Source organism: Lissotriton helveticus, chromosome 12, assembly GCF_964261635.1.
Source record: "Lissotriton helveticus chromosome 12, aLisHel1.1, whole genome shotgun sequence".
In the NCBI taxonomy this organism is placed as follows: domain Eukaryota; kingdom Metazoa; phylum Chordata; class Amphibia; order Caudata; family Salamandridae; genus Lissotriton; species Lissotriton helveticus.
In genome coordinates this window covers 281,689,447-281,702,007 of record NC_136073.1, presented here as the reverse complement: position 1 = coordinate 281,702,007, position 12,561 = coordinate 281,689,447, and the positions used below count along the sequence as shown (strand labels likewise).

Here is a 12,561-nt window from a genome sequence, read left to right as displayed (position 1 = left end):
TGTTTAAATTTCCCACATATAAAGGCAGAACTTTCTGATAAAAAGTAATTTAATGGTACTTTTATATACGTGACCGTAACAAAAAATATGCAGAATTTAACAAATACACTATTTGTCATTGGGATTAGCTACTACAAAAATGTTCTGTTGTACAAAATCGACTTGTCCAAATGAGTGAGTTGACAAATTATTGCAGTATATTTATTATATCAGAGAAGTGTTGGGAAAAAGCCTCTAATTATGCTAAGGCTAATATCGTAACCTCTTTTTGAATACACTAAATTCGGAATTTACCAAGCCTATTTTTTCAAATCTTCTAATCTTTGAATGCCATTGTCTTAGCCCTACGTTTAATTCCTAATACCCATTGTATTCAGCGTACGGCTAGTGTGTATCTCAGGCCTAGTAAGTTCCGATGTTGAAAACCTATCAGGTTTATCAAGTACACACAGTCTACTCTTTCTTTCAATATTCCTTTATTCAGTATTGGATCTTTCATAGATTCACATGCTTGAATTATCCCCGCCTCGAGGTGGGAGACTCACGGTAAAATAGTAGTAATTCATATCATCATAGGCAACAATGCATTGCACAGTCACTGCACTAGCCCATCCATATCCTTTTGTAAAAAGAAACAGACATCCGTACCCTCTAAAACACTCCACACAGAAGCTAGACCCTCAGATTTTCAACTGCACGTCGTTGTGACAGGGAGTCACTCTGAGTTCTGCTCAGCTTTTTCTCTTCATCTTGGATTTCTGTAGATCTTAGTTTATGGAAATCATCATCATTGGAAACTAAAGGCAGTGACGCTCACATCTTGCTAGAGTCTGAACTCTGAGTGAGGTCCTGCAAAACATGTCTGAACTTTTGCAAGAGCTCATACTAGCTGGTCCTTATGTGGAGGAACAGTGTGCACAGACTGGAAGTCACAGAGACGTTGCTGGCTCTTGTGCAGGAGGTATCTCTTTTTTGTCTGATTGCAAAAGGAGTTGTTCCTGTCTGTCTGAAGCGGCTGAGCACCCATTTCCAGAACAGTCTACGTCAAGCTTACTTTGTGTACTGTGTCCTCTCCTTGAAAAGGGGGGACAGGCTGCACTTTAGTCTGCAGTATGAAACTCACCTGTAGAACTATCCCAGGCACCAGACTGGATCTTGAAAACTTAAAAGCTCTAAAGTCACCGGTTGAGGGCGCTGGACTCTGTCGTAGCCAGTAGTGACATCAGTGTCACCGAGGCCATAAAGCATCTGCCCCCCAGGGCAATGACTCCATTCAGTTTTTTTCTGCACCTTAGCTGGTGGACCTGAGCTTTGCTCTCTCGGAGGAGTTTCCTTACAAAAAATTATTTCGAAGCGGTACCATTTCTCCCTCCTTCTCTCCCCAGGAAATCAGGGTTCAAACCCTGCAGGGTTTGTGAGGGACAGTGTTTCTTTGGTGCCTGGGTCCAGACCATGCGTCCTGGGTTTGCTCTTCATGCCTCAGCATGTACCCTGAAGCTATAAAATAGCAGGAGACTAAGCTCTTCAAGGCCATGCCAGGAAAGACCATCAATGCTGCAAGCGGTCAACTGCATCACTTTAGGTCTCCATCCTCCTCATCAGTGGACAAAAAATAGAAGCATAGGCGGTCAAAAAAACACTCGAAATGCAAGTCTCCCTTTTGCTGTCAGACTTCCACAGGACCTTGATCTTTGAAGCAGGAGTCAGTTGACCTGACTCTGGTGGCCCCCCAGCCTTGCTGCGCCACTGGACTCTGCTGCAGCCCTACTGCTGGACCTTCGGCACCTGTGCAGCCACCGCCCGATTTTCAGAATGTGGCACGCTCTTCCCAGAGTTTCTAACCCCAGGGTTCCAAACCCCAGGGTTGGAACCAGTGGTGTACCTTAACACTATGATTTATATCTTTTTGTAGGCTTTGGAGCTGGCAGTCCCTTACCGGCTTCCGATTTTCATGCCCTTGAATCCAACACTCTTCCACACCGCTCCGATTGAACCAGCGCCAGAGCCACACTGTTCAGAACTGGCGCTCAGATACACAGCACCTCAGCAATTGCCACCACCACCTCCAATGCCAGCTGCAGCACCACAGATGCAGCAGCCATCGTCACACCTCGAATCAAATCCCATAGGGATATCTAACGACTTTCAGAGGAGGAAGGCATGACATTTTTTTGGGGCGCACTCTGACCCTATTGATTTCATGTCATATGGAGGAACCTGGCATGATTCTTATGAATTTCAGGGAATGTCCTCTGCCAGTGGTATAGACATATTTCCTGAGCTAGCAATGGACTTCCCCGTTGGTCCACCAATGCCTGAAGTAGTTTCGTTCCACAAGCTGATGCTGAAGGCTTTTGAAGTTGTGGATTTTACAACTTCCCACCACAGAAACCAAGCCCAGCATTCTCACAGAAGTCTTTTTGCATTCCTCTTGAACGTCCGAACCCTTTACTTGCTTTAATTAAACTATATTAGAGCCCTTTTTGGCAGCATGGAGAAATCCCTTCTTTCACTCCAGCAGTCCACCTAGGTAAGTAGGTCAACGCTATCGTCCAGTTGCAGGTGGCACAGCATTCCTTTTGGCGCATCCCGCACCAGTGAGCATTGTCATCCAGTTTACGTAGATATGTGGGTCGATAACCGTCGTAATTTCAATTGGGTTCAGGGGCTGGAAATTGATGGCCTACGGAAGCGTCAAGGATCCTTGTTAGAGGTCCGTTGGGATCCTCTTCTGTCTGGCAACCGTAGTTGCCCCCCATATTTCCGTAAACCGGATTTCCCTGTGATGACACCGGTCACAATCCATACTGCTGGACCCCAACCATTTGGCTGGATTCAGCGTTCCTGCAGCCCCTTGAAAATCACTCCGGTGCACCCCGGCTGGTTGTGCACTTATATATGCATGTTTTGTTAACAGCCTGTTGAATATTACATTATAAAATCAGGCGTTGACCCTGCACATTCTGTGGCCTGTGGCATGGGCACCTCCATGACCATTTGCAGACCTACTTGGATCTGTACATGTAACTCCAATCAAAACTTATGAACCTTCCTTTTGATGGGGTGTGACTTTTTGGTGATATGGCTGATACAGCTTTAGTGCGTTTTAAAACCAGCAAGTACACTACACCCTCCCTTGGCCTGCAGCTCCTACTACTACCAGCTTTCAGTCTTTTAGAGGGGATTTGTTTTTATAATTTTCGAGTTTTATATAGCGCGAACTTGACCCAAAGGTATCAGGTATTGGAGCGCTTTACACAAGGACACATTCATTTTTGTTAGGCATGGGGAGATTAAGTGATTTGCCCAGAGTCACAGGATGTTAAGGGTCATTGCCGAGACTCAAACACGGTTCCCCAGATTTGAGGGCGACCACCCTAGCCATTGGACCACATTCTCTCCCCCTCCTTTTGTTCCAAGACATTATAAGCCGTAACTCCCACAGCATCCTAATCCTCTTGTCTGGCAATACAGAGGTAGAGCCAGGGAAAGGACGGTGTATCTGCCTTGCTACCCTTCTCCTTTTTCGTCCTCCTCCTCTTCCGCCCTGCCAGGCAAGCAGGTCTAGGTTGTTTCACCAAGTTCACCTGGAGCCTTTTGAGGGCAGTACTCTCATTTTCTTCCTGTCCTTAAGGGTCTTACTTCGGACCATGGAGTTCCTTCAAATCATAGAAAAGAGCTAAGCCATCCCCTTTCTTCAGGTTACATTCTCCCTATCTCTTTCCCCTCTCTCTTCTCCACCCTCATACAGCCTAGCCATACTGCAGCGCTTCTGTTGAAAGGGATTGGATTTAGGGCCAGAGCAAGAGTGGGACCAGGGATGTTACACCTATTACTTCCTTGTGCCCAAAACAGTCAGCAGTCTTTGTCCCATCCTGGAACTCAGGGACCTGAACTTCTTTCTTGAAAATTAAAAGTTCAAGCTGCTGAACCTAGCTCAAGTTCTACTGGTATTAGAACTTGGAGACTGGATATTGTTACTTGATCCACATGATGTGTTATTCACCGTCCCTATCCTACCATCACACCAGAAGTACTTGCTATTTGTAGTTGGTTGTACCCACTACCAGTTTGCAGTACTTCCCTTTGACCTATCATCAGTAGCTCGAGTCTTCACCAAGGAGATCACAGCAGCTGCAGATCATCTTAGAAGGTCAGGCATCCCAATTGTCCTATATCTGGACGACTGCCTAATCAGAGCTAGTTCGCCAGGGCTTGTGTCATGCCATCTGCAGCCAAACAGCATCTCTGCTGTAGAGTTTTTCGATCAACAAGCCCAAATCTAACCTGTGACCCTCCCAGTGTCTGCATTTCATATGACCATTACTGGATACCACCCTTCACCATGCCTTTCTTCTACCTCAGAGGATAACTGATATCCAGGAAATGGCCCCATCAATTCACCAAGGTGGAGGAGTACCAGCCCTGAGAACCCTCAGATTCCTAGCTTTGCTGGCTTCCTGCATTCTCCTGATCACGTAGGCACGTTGGCACATGAAGGCCATGCAGTGGTGCCTACACACAGTGGCTCCAGTACAGGGAAGATGTTTTGTAATCTTCACCAGCAATGCAGTGAAAGTGGCTTGATGAAGGAACGAGGCGAGCTTGGTATGGCCTTCCCTCAACCTCTGACTGTGACTACGGTAGTGACAGATGCTTATACCATTATCTGGGGAGCACATCTGGAGGATCTGAGATCAGGGGCCTCTGGTCTCCAAAAGAGCAGGTTCTTTACATCAATCCACTGGATTTGCAGGCGATCCAGCTAGCATTTAAGGCCATCCTTCTCACCATCCAAAGTCGGGCCTCCCTGATCTTGAAAGACAACACAACACAACACAACATCGATGTGGTATGTTAACAGACAAGGAGAAGTAGGGTTCTCACCTCCTCTGCTTGAAAGCGTTGAGACTGTGGTCCTGGGCAGACCATCAAGGGACCTGGCTCATCACCAATCATCTATTTGGGTCTTAGAATGTCAGAGCAGACCGCTTGAGCTATCGACTAGTGGCATCTTCTACCAGAGGTAGTCCAGGACATCTCTGCCCAGTGGGGCACTCCTCAGGTAGACTTGTTCTGCAACCTTCAGTATTCTTTGAGGCAAACCTTGGGGGATGTTTTTCAGTTGAGGTGGTACTTTCAGTTCCTGATTCCTTGAGTTCCTATGAATATTTTTGCCTTAACTAAAGCCATTTTTATAAGTCTTCCTTGTAACAGGAATGCAACATCCTTTGCTTTTATGACCTGTACCAAAATGCTTTTTAGATCACCACATTCCCCATTAAACCAAGAGCTACATTTGAGGCCATGCTTCTTGGGTTGCTGTCCAAAGATTGTAAAATATGACAAAATACTTTCAAAACAGACTTTCTGTAGGTCGGAAAAGGTTGCAAAGTCTACATCACTCCTAGAGTCAGCCTCTTTTTAGGAGAAAACCTTTGGAGTAATGACAGATAAGATATCCGAAAGGGCTACTACTTGCCGCTATTTTAGGCGCCGCATTTTATTTGTAGACTTGATAGCCCTTGTATAGGAAAGTAGGCAATAATTGGAGGGGTGTTTGTCACAATAGGCAGACCTAGAAAGAGACAGTGGGTTGTGATCGCTCTCCGTCCTTCCTTAAATGACTGTCATCAACTTTTGCCCATAGCCTTAAATCCACTAAAATATGGTTGAAACTGCTCAAGTGGTTTTGATTATTAATCGTGTGTGACCCCTTTAAGTCTGATCTTGTTCAGCCATTGGTGGCCCTTGCTCATACTCAATGGAAAGAGCCTTAAGCTGAAGAGCAGCCTGTGTCCCATCTTTTTATAGGAGGGATATCCAGATGTTCGTTAGTTAGTGTGAGAAGGTGGCTCGATATATACTGGACAATAAGGCAGTACAGTGTGTATAGAGTCCACAACCCCGAGAGGTTTAACAGAGGTTAAAGTCAGAGGTTAAAGTCAGAACTGACCTTACTCTCCAAAGTGATAGCTTTGTCGAGCAGTAAGGCAGTACCAGAGGACAGTGTAAAGCATTTGTTGTACACACTCAGTCAGCAAAAGGTTTCACATACTCAAGAACTGAACTCCAGGCCAATTGTTATTATATCCTTAGATATAGGTGTTTTATTTTTAGAACCAACAGTTATAAAAATATATACTTTTCGAGTTACGAATACTCTCAGGTAAATACTTTGCAGAGGAGCAATACGTTTGTACACACAATAATCACAGGTTAGCTAATAGCAATAAAGTTCTGTGACACACTCTAGCATTGTGCTCAATGGGTTTTCATAGGAAAGTACAGTTGATTACCTTATGGATTACTTTGGTAGTTCCAGGACTAGATCTGGGATTCAGTCCTGGGGTCTAAGCTGAAACCAGATTAGCAAAAACGTTTTAGTTACAGTGATGATTTTTCCTGAATATAAAGCTATTTTAAAAGTTCACACTTAGAAACTTGTGAGGTGATCCTCACAATGTTATTCAATGGGAGGAAATTCAGGTTACAGGTAAAGTACGGTCGCGTTACTTTTGTAACCCAGCACTAGTCTCCTAGGGCCAGCACTGGGGGGGCTTAACTCAGAACAGGTAGGTAATTGCGTTTCAGTATGTCGTATGATTTTTAAAGAATATTTGCAGTTTTCAAAAGTAGACACTTTGAAGAAATTTCATAGGAAAGCAGACAATGGGTTCCTATGGAGAAAATACATGTTACTAGTAACCCCGCTAGGGATTACTTTTGCGGTTCAGTACTGAGCGGAAAGGTACAGTACTGGCTTCTTTCCTGATCACATGTGAGTATTTTCGAATTCGGACTTTGGCTGATTTTATAGGAATATTTTCAGTTTTCAAAACTTCACACTTCAGTCAAAAAATGGGTCAATGTTATCCAACGGCAGGAAAGTGAATTACCGGTTTCCAGGTGAGTACTTGGTTGGTGAAGTTAGGGTTCTGGGCATAGACTTAGGGGTCCCCCAGGGTCAGGTGAGTACAGTTAGTTCAGTCACAGCGGCGCAGGGGCGGCCGGGTGCAGAGGTAGGTAGGCCCAATGTTATCCAATGAGGGAAAGGGTGCCTTTGTTGGTGGCGGCTGGCTAGCAGGCCACGCGGCTCTGGGAGCTGGGCTCCTGGTCACTTGCTATGGGCAAGGGGGGGAAGTAGGATAGGGCAAAGAGGTCACAGCCAGCGGCGCTCGGGCGGCTGGGTGCAGGGTGCTTTTGAGCCGTCGGGCGCTCAATGTTATCCAATGAGGATCTTGAAAAAGGAACAAAGGCTGCTGGCTCGGGGACAGTGACTCTACAGGGGCGACCAGCACTTCGAGAGGTAAGTTGGGATGTTGGAGCACAGGTAGGTACCCCAAAGGGAGGCACAGGTGGCTGTAGGGCGCCGGGGGCAGGGGTGTCTTTGGGTGTCGGAAAAGCTTACCCTCGGCTGGTCGCGGTTGGTGTGGCCCCTGGTTCTGAGAGTGTAGGCGTCGGCTGGTTCGTCGAGGAGGGTCTTTGAGCACTGGACTTTGGGTCCCAGTAGCCGGGGGGACGTCCTCGTGGTCTTGGTTCGGGTTAGCCCGGCCCGGGCTCGGCCGGTGCAGAGTGGGCTGGTCCGGAGCTTCCTGGTGGGCACCAGGTGGGTTGTTGCAGCAGAGCCTCTGCTGATGGGAGTCCCAATCGTCGAGAGGGTCAAGGCAGGCAGGTCCTCTGGGTGTCCCAAGGTTGCTGTCCGCGGAGGTCTCCGGGTTTAGGCAGAAGCAGGTTCCAGGATCAACAAGCCGGTAGGGCTGGGGCCAAGTCAGTTGTTGTTGTCCTGTTGTTAGCAGCTGCATGGCGGGTCTTCTTCGTCTTGATCTTCTTTCTTCTTTTTGATATCGGGATTTGAGGAAGGAAGGTTCAGGGAGCCCCTAAATACTAAATTTAGGGGCGTTACAGGCAGGGCAAGGGCAGGGACCAATGGGTCCCTGTCCTGGGGTGAGTACACCCCATAGCCTGCTCCTCTCCTGTGGGAGGGGGGCAGGAGCCTGGCTGGGATTGAGCAGGACTCCCCAACTACAAGATGGCCGGAGCCCGGGGTCGTGCTTCACCTCGCCTCCTTCACCTGAGGGGTGGAGTTGGCACAGGTTGGCACACCCCCCTTCCTGACGTGGTTTTTCCCGCCAGTCTTCCCGTCAGATTGGGGGTAGGACTGGTGGGGGGCTGGTTGCTGGGTACAGTAAATGGTCTGGGGAAGCTCTCAGAGGCGGTATGCCTTTGAAGCTTCCCCCTGTCCATCATGGGGGAGGAGACATAGCACCTCGCCCAGGATGTGCTTTGTTGCAGACCCAGGAGAGCGGGGGGGGGGCTCTCCACCCAGGGGTCCAGCAACATGTCTGCTGTGTGGCAGCCTCTGCAGCCACTCAGCCCAGACGTGGATTGGAGGTTCGGGTTTTGGAGGGCATCTCTGAGATGCCCTCTTGTGCATGTTACATTAAATCCCATACTGGCATCAGTACGGGTTTAATGTGCTGAGCAGTTTGATACCAAACTTGTCAGTCTTCATTGTAGCCATTATGGTGCTGTGGAGTTCGTAATGACAACCTCCCAGCACCATATACTCTTAAATGGCATCACTGCACTTACAGTGCCCAGGAATGGTTCTGGGTACTGTAGGGGCATAGGGCTCATGCACCTGTGCCCTCTCCTCTGGCATAGGGCACCCAGCTAGAGGGGTGACTGAGGTATGCCAGGGCAGTGGGTTCTGTGGCCATGGCACACAGGGATGTGTGCCATGTCGACTCTTGTTTTAGTTCTGTACTTTGGCACTCAGCCTGCAAAGGCATGGTGTGGGTACCAGGGTACAGGGCCCTGAGGGTGGCAGAATCAGTGCTGCAGCCCTCAGGGGTCTTCTCTGGCCACCATGCCCTGGGTACCTTGGGCACCATTTACAAGGGGCTGACATTGGGCCCGAGATGCCAATTGGGTATTTTGTTTCAGCATAGTTTTTTACCTGATTGGCAGGGACCCAGGGCACACTAAGCGGATAAGCAGTTCAGAAAAAAGTGGGGGCATACCAAGGCAAGAAAGATGGCACTTTCTCACAGTTAGACATCAACTATTTCAAGGGGCTCATAGTGGTATTGAAATCCCCTGACAGAATACGGTGATATTGGAGAGAACTCCATTCCCGATAGTCCTCAAGGGTCTGCAAGGTTTTAGAAGCCAAGCCCCCTTTCACCCCTCGGGCATTATTACAAAAAAGAGCAATCATAAGTTTTTTATAGTTTGTGAGCAGGATACCCTAAATATCCGGGCAATCAGTGTCAAGTTGTCGGAATTTACGATTAAGTGAACCTCTGACCCATGTGGTTAAACCACCCGAGGCTCGCTCACATGGAATGAGTTTTTGTACAACATGAAAGGTAAGGGACCCTGGTTTGAATATAGGGTTCACAGACAATGTCTCTTGGCGCAAACAGATATTGTGTTCCTCGATACATTTATTCCAGTCAGGTAGGACCACCTTGGTCCTGAGGCCATTCACATTCCAAAGAGACCAGCGTAGACATTGGGGGTTCCTGTACTTAGAGGGCCGTACTTGTGCCATGATTCAGAGATGATAAAAATGTCAGCAGACAAGGCGCCAATAGTAATGGGTAGACTTGCAAGGATATCAGAATTACATTTTATCCAGTACTTGTTAGTAAATTGGAGACTGACTGGGCCTCTGCTGGCAAAGGAAGGTTTGGGAACTGCCTTTCATTCATTCCCCCCAGTGACAAGAGGACCAAGGCTATATTTAGGCTCATCTTCGACTCAACCCTTTATCATCTTATTAAACGCTGTGGATGTAACCACTGAAATCGGATCCCACTACAACCTGCAACGTGAGAATTAAGAAATACATGAAAGGCAAGTTTGAACCATGATTCCTCCAAAAGTCTCAGACAGGATTGAAAAGCCCTGCTGCTCAGAGACGTTTTAAAACATTATTCATCCTGATGTCTTTCATTTGGTATCCGGGGGATGAACAACATTCATCCATATCTTTACCCAAATTTGCACAGTGGAGTTGGATCAGTAGTAGTGGATGGGTTCCTATCAAAAAGTGCAAGGGCTCGTACTGTTTAATAATAATGAAAGACTGAGATGGGTAGAGAGCCTAGCCCCAATACCTTATTAAGGAACAGCCTCTGTTCAACATTTGTGAATTCTTTATTTTACATCCAGGCCCTTATCTCCACACTAACGTTATTTTTTGTTGTGCTGTTCTTTGGACAGAGCAACTGATATATACTTTTACAACATATCTAATAGACATGGTTTTGTTTGATCCATGATCTTTCTCTAATCTGATATATATGATAAACTTTTGTTGGTGCCTATAAGATTAAGAGTTTGAAAGAATAAGTATGTTAAGCCATTGGATGTGGATGGCATTTCTCTTTCTTTTCTTCTAGTGTGTGAAGGCATTGGTGTATTATGATGTGCACTCTTGCAGACTTGATATTGGAAATGAAAAAGGAGACACCCCTCTTCACATAGCTGCTAGATGGGGCTATCAAGGAATTATTGAAGTGCTGTTACAGAACGGAGCCCGTACAGACATAAAAAACCGAATGAAGGAGACGCCCATGCAATGTGCTTTGAATCCCAAGGTATTGTTTATTTTTACAGAAATACACATTTTGTTTCCACTTTATGTATTTGTTTAATTAGGCATGTCTTGCATAGGTCCAAGAGAGTCGGGTCTCGAACACAGCTAGTAATTTAGTAGACCTAGGTGTGGCAAAAAGCCAAATAAAAGTTTCCTTGCAGCAGTCTAGGAAAGTAAGTGCCATAATGTATGCTTTAGGAAGTAGATTAATTTTTATCAACATTTTTATGGATGTGCTGAAAATCTTGTTTGGATCTGGCCCTTCTAAATCTATGCAGGTTAAATGAGAAGCTAAAGAGTATGCTGAAAATAATTATTTGCTTCTCCTTTTTTAATAAAAAAAACTGTATTTGGAACAATATCCATTTTTGACGCACATTATTTAAATTTTGTTTGTTACATTTAGAAGCACTTAACGGGATGGTACTGATGCAGCATTCAAATATCATTTGAATGTTATCACATCAGTTGTGCAGAATGTATCTATTGAATGCCAAACAAGCTATGATCAATTTTTTGTTGTTGATTAATATTAGGTGTTGGATAGCCATTTTTTTTATTTCCTTTCCATACAAGATATAACTTCCTCTTTTTCACAACTTTATTATTCTGCCCTTGGATCCAACAACCCACCCTACCAGAACTTTTCACCAGAGCAACAGTTCACTATTTATTCCCAGAGAGAATGTACGCACTTCCCAGCTGCTGGGACACATTCAGAACAATGGCACACTAGTAGGAAACCATCATGGTGGAGGTCTCCAAATGAATTAAATTGCTCCTCAAGATGTAAGAATAATTGTCATTAGTATTGGCATAGGGACATTTGCTTTTGAGGGAGGAGGTTTTAATGTGGATGAGCAAGTTGTAGCATACAGTATGAAACTTAGATTGCTACAAACATTCCTTTGGAAAATCAGGTGATATATATGGATGCCTGGGATTAACACAGACTGTATTTCAGCCATTCTCTCCCTAGACATGCCTGGGTGTTATAGATTTTTTTATTCAGTGAGGAAACATGCCTTAATTAAGCTTCTTCTATGTGACATAAGTCAATAGGATTGCTTAGATCTTTTTCCATGCACCCATATTTCACAACCTGAAAGCCCTAAAAGATTGCCCCATTTACTCCTTCAACATTACTGAGCTTATTTAAATTCTATTCATTTGTACATTTCATTACTTGCTTGCAAAATACATTCGTATATATTCTCAAAACTAAACTTATAACTTTGCTTGTTCAGAATGAGATCATTGCTGAGGTCAACATAGTAAACTTTATTTCGATCACTTGGATCTTAGAAAGTAAATAATAAACATAAATATATGTAATGTTAAAAAAGGATCACAGAATTAAATATACACAAAATAAATCTCAAGGCTGTCCTCCTAGGATAAAAAGTAAAATCATAGTAACAGCACAATACATTGGTGTATAGGCCAGACCTCGTGCCTTTAAAATGACATAATCAACAATTCAGAAGTTATTCCCTCCTGGCCATCAATGAGCCCCTAGGTGACAGCATACGATCAACTATCACAAAGTGGACTGGATTGCTCCTTTTTAGATGGTAGCGACCAGTGACATAGGCCATTTTAACAACAGTTTGCAGTAAATATTATCAATTAAAGTGACCTGTGCAACTATAGCTTGAATTAATCACACTTTCCCATCCTATTTTCTATAAAGTCATAGCAAGTGTTGACCACATAAAGAAAAACAATCAGAGTAAGATCCTTTGCAATTTCAGTTTTCTCTGCTCGGCTAGACAGCAAATAGAAGCTAAATGGACAAGAGAAATTAGCTAATATAGTCGCAGTTCCCACATCAGTTGTTCTCTGCACATAGAATGCTCTTTAAGTGCCTGATCCCTAGAGCCATCAACTAATAAACCATACCAAACACCACTACTTGACTTGGGTCTGTGCTGAGTATTCTATATGCTTCG

General features: G+C 45.1%; 1 protein-coding gene across 3 annotated transcripts in view; it reads left to right on the top strand.

Moving 5' to 3' along the window:
• Positions 1 to 12,561, top strand: part of ANKRD27 (ankyrin repeat domain 27) — a 582,242-nt gene that overhangs the window by 303,882 nt on the left and 265,799 nt on the right. For all 3 annotated transcript variants that reach the window (XM_078670366.1, XM_078670365.1, XM_078670368.1), the window contains one exon: positions 10,413 to 10,610. In XM_078670366.1, the coding sequence (XP_078526492.1) occupies positions 10,413 to 10,610 (198 nt within the window). The remainder of the gene's footprint in view (positions 1 to 10,412; positions 10,611 to 12,561) is intronic.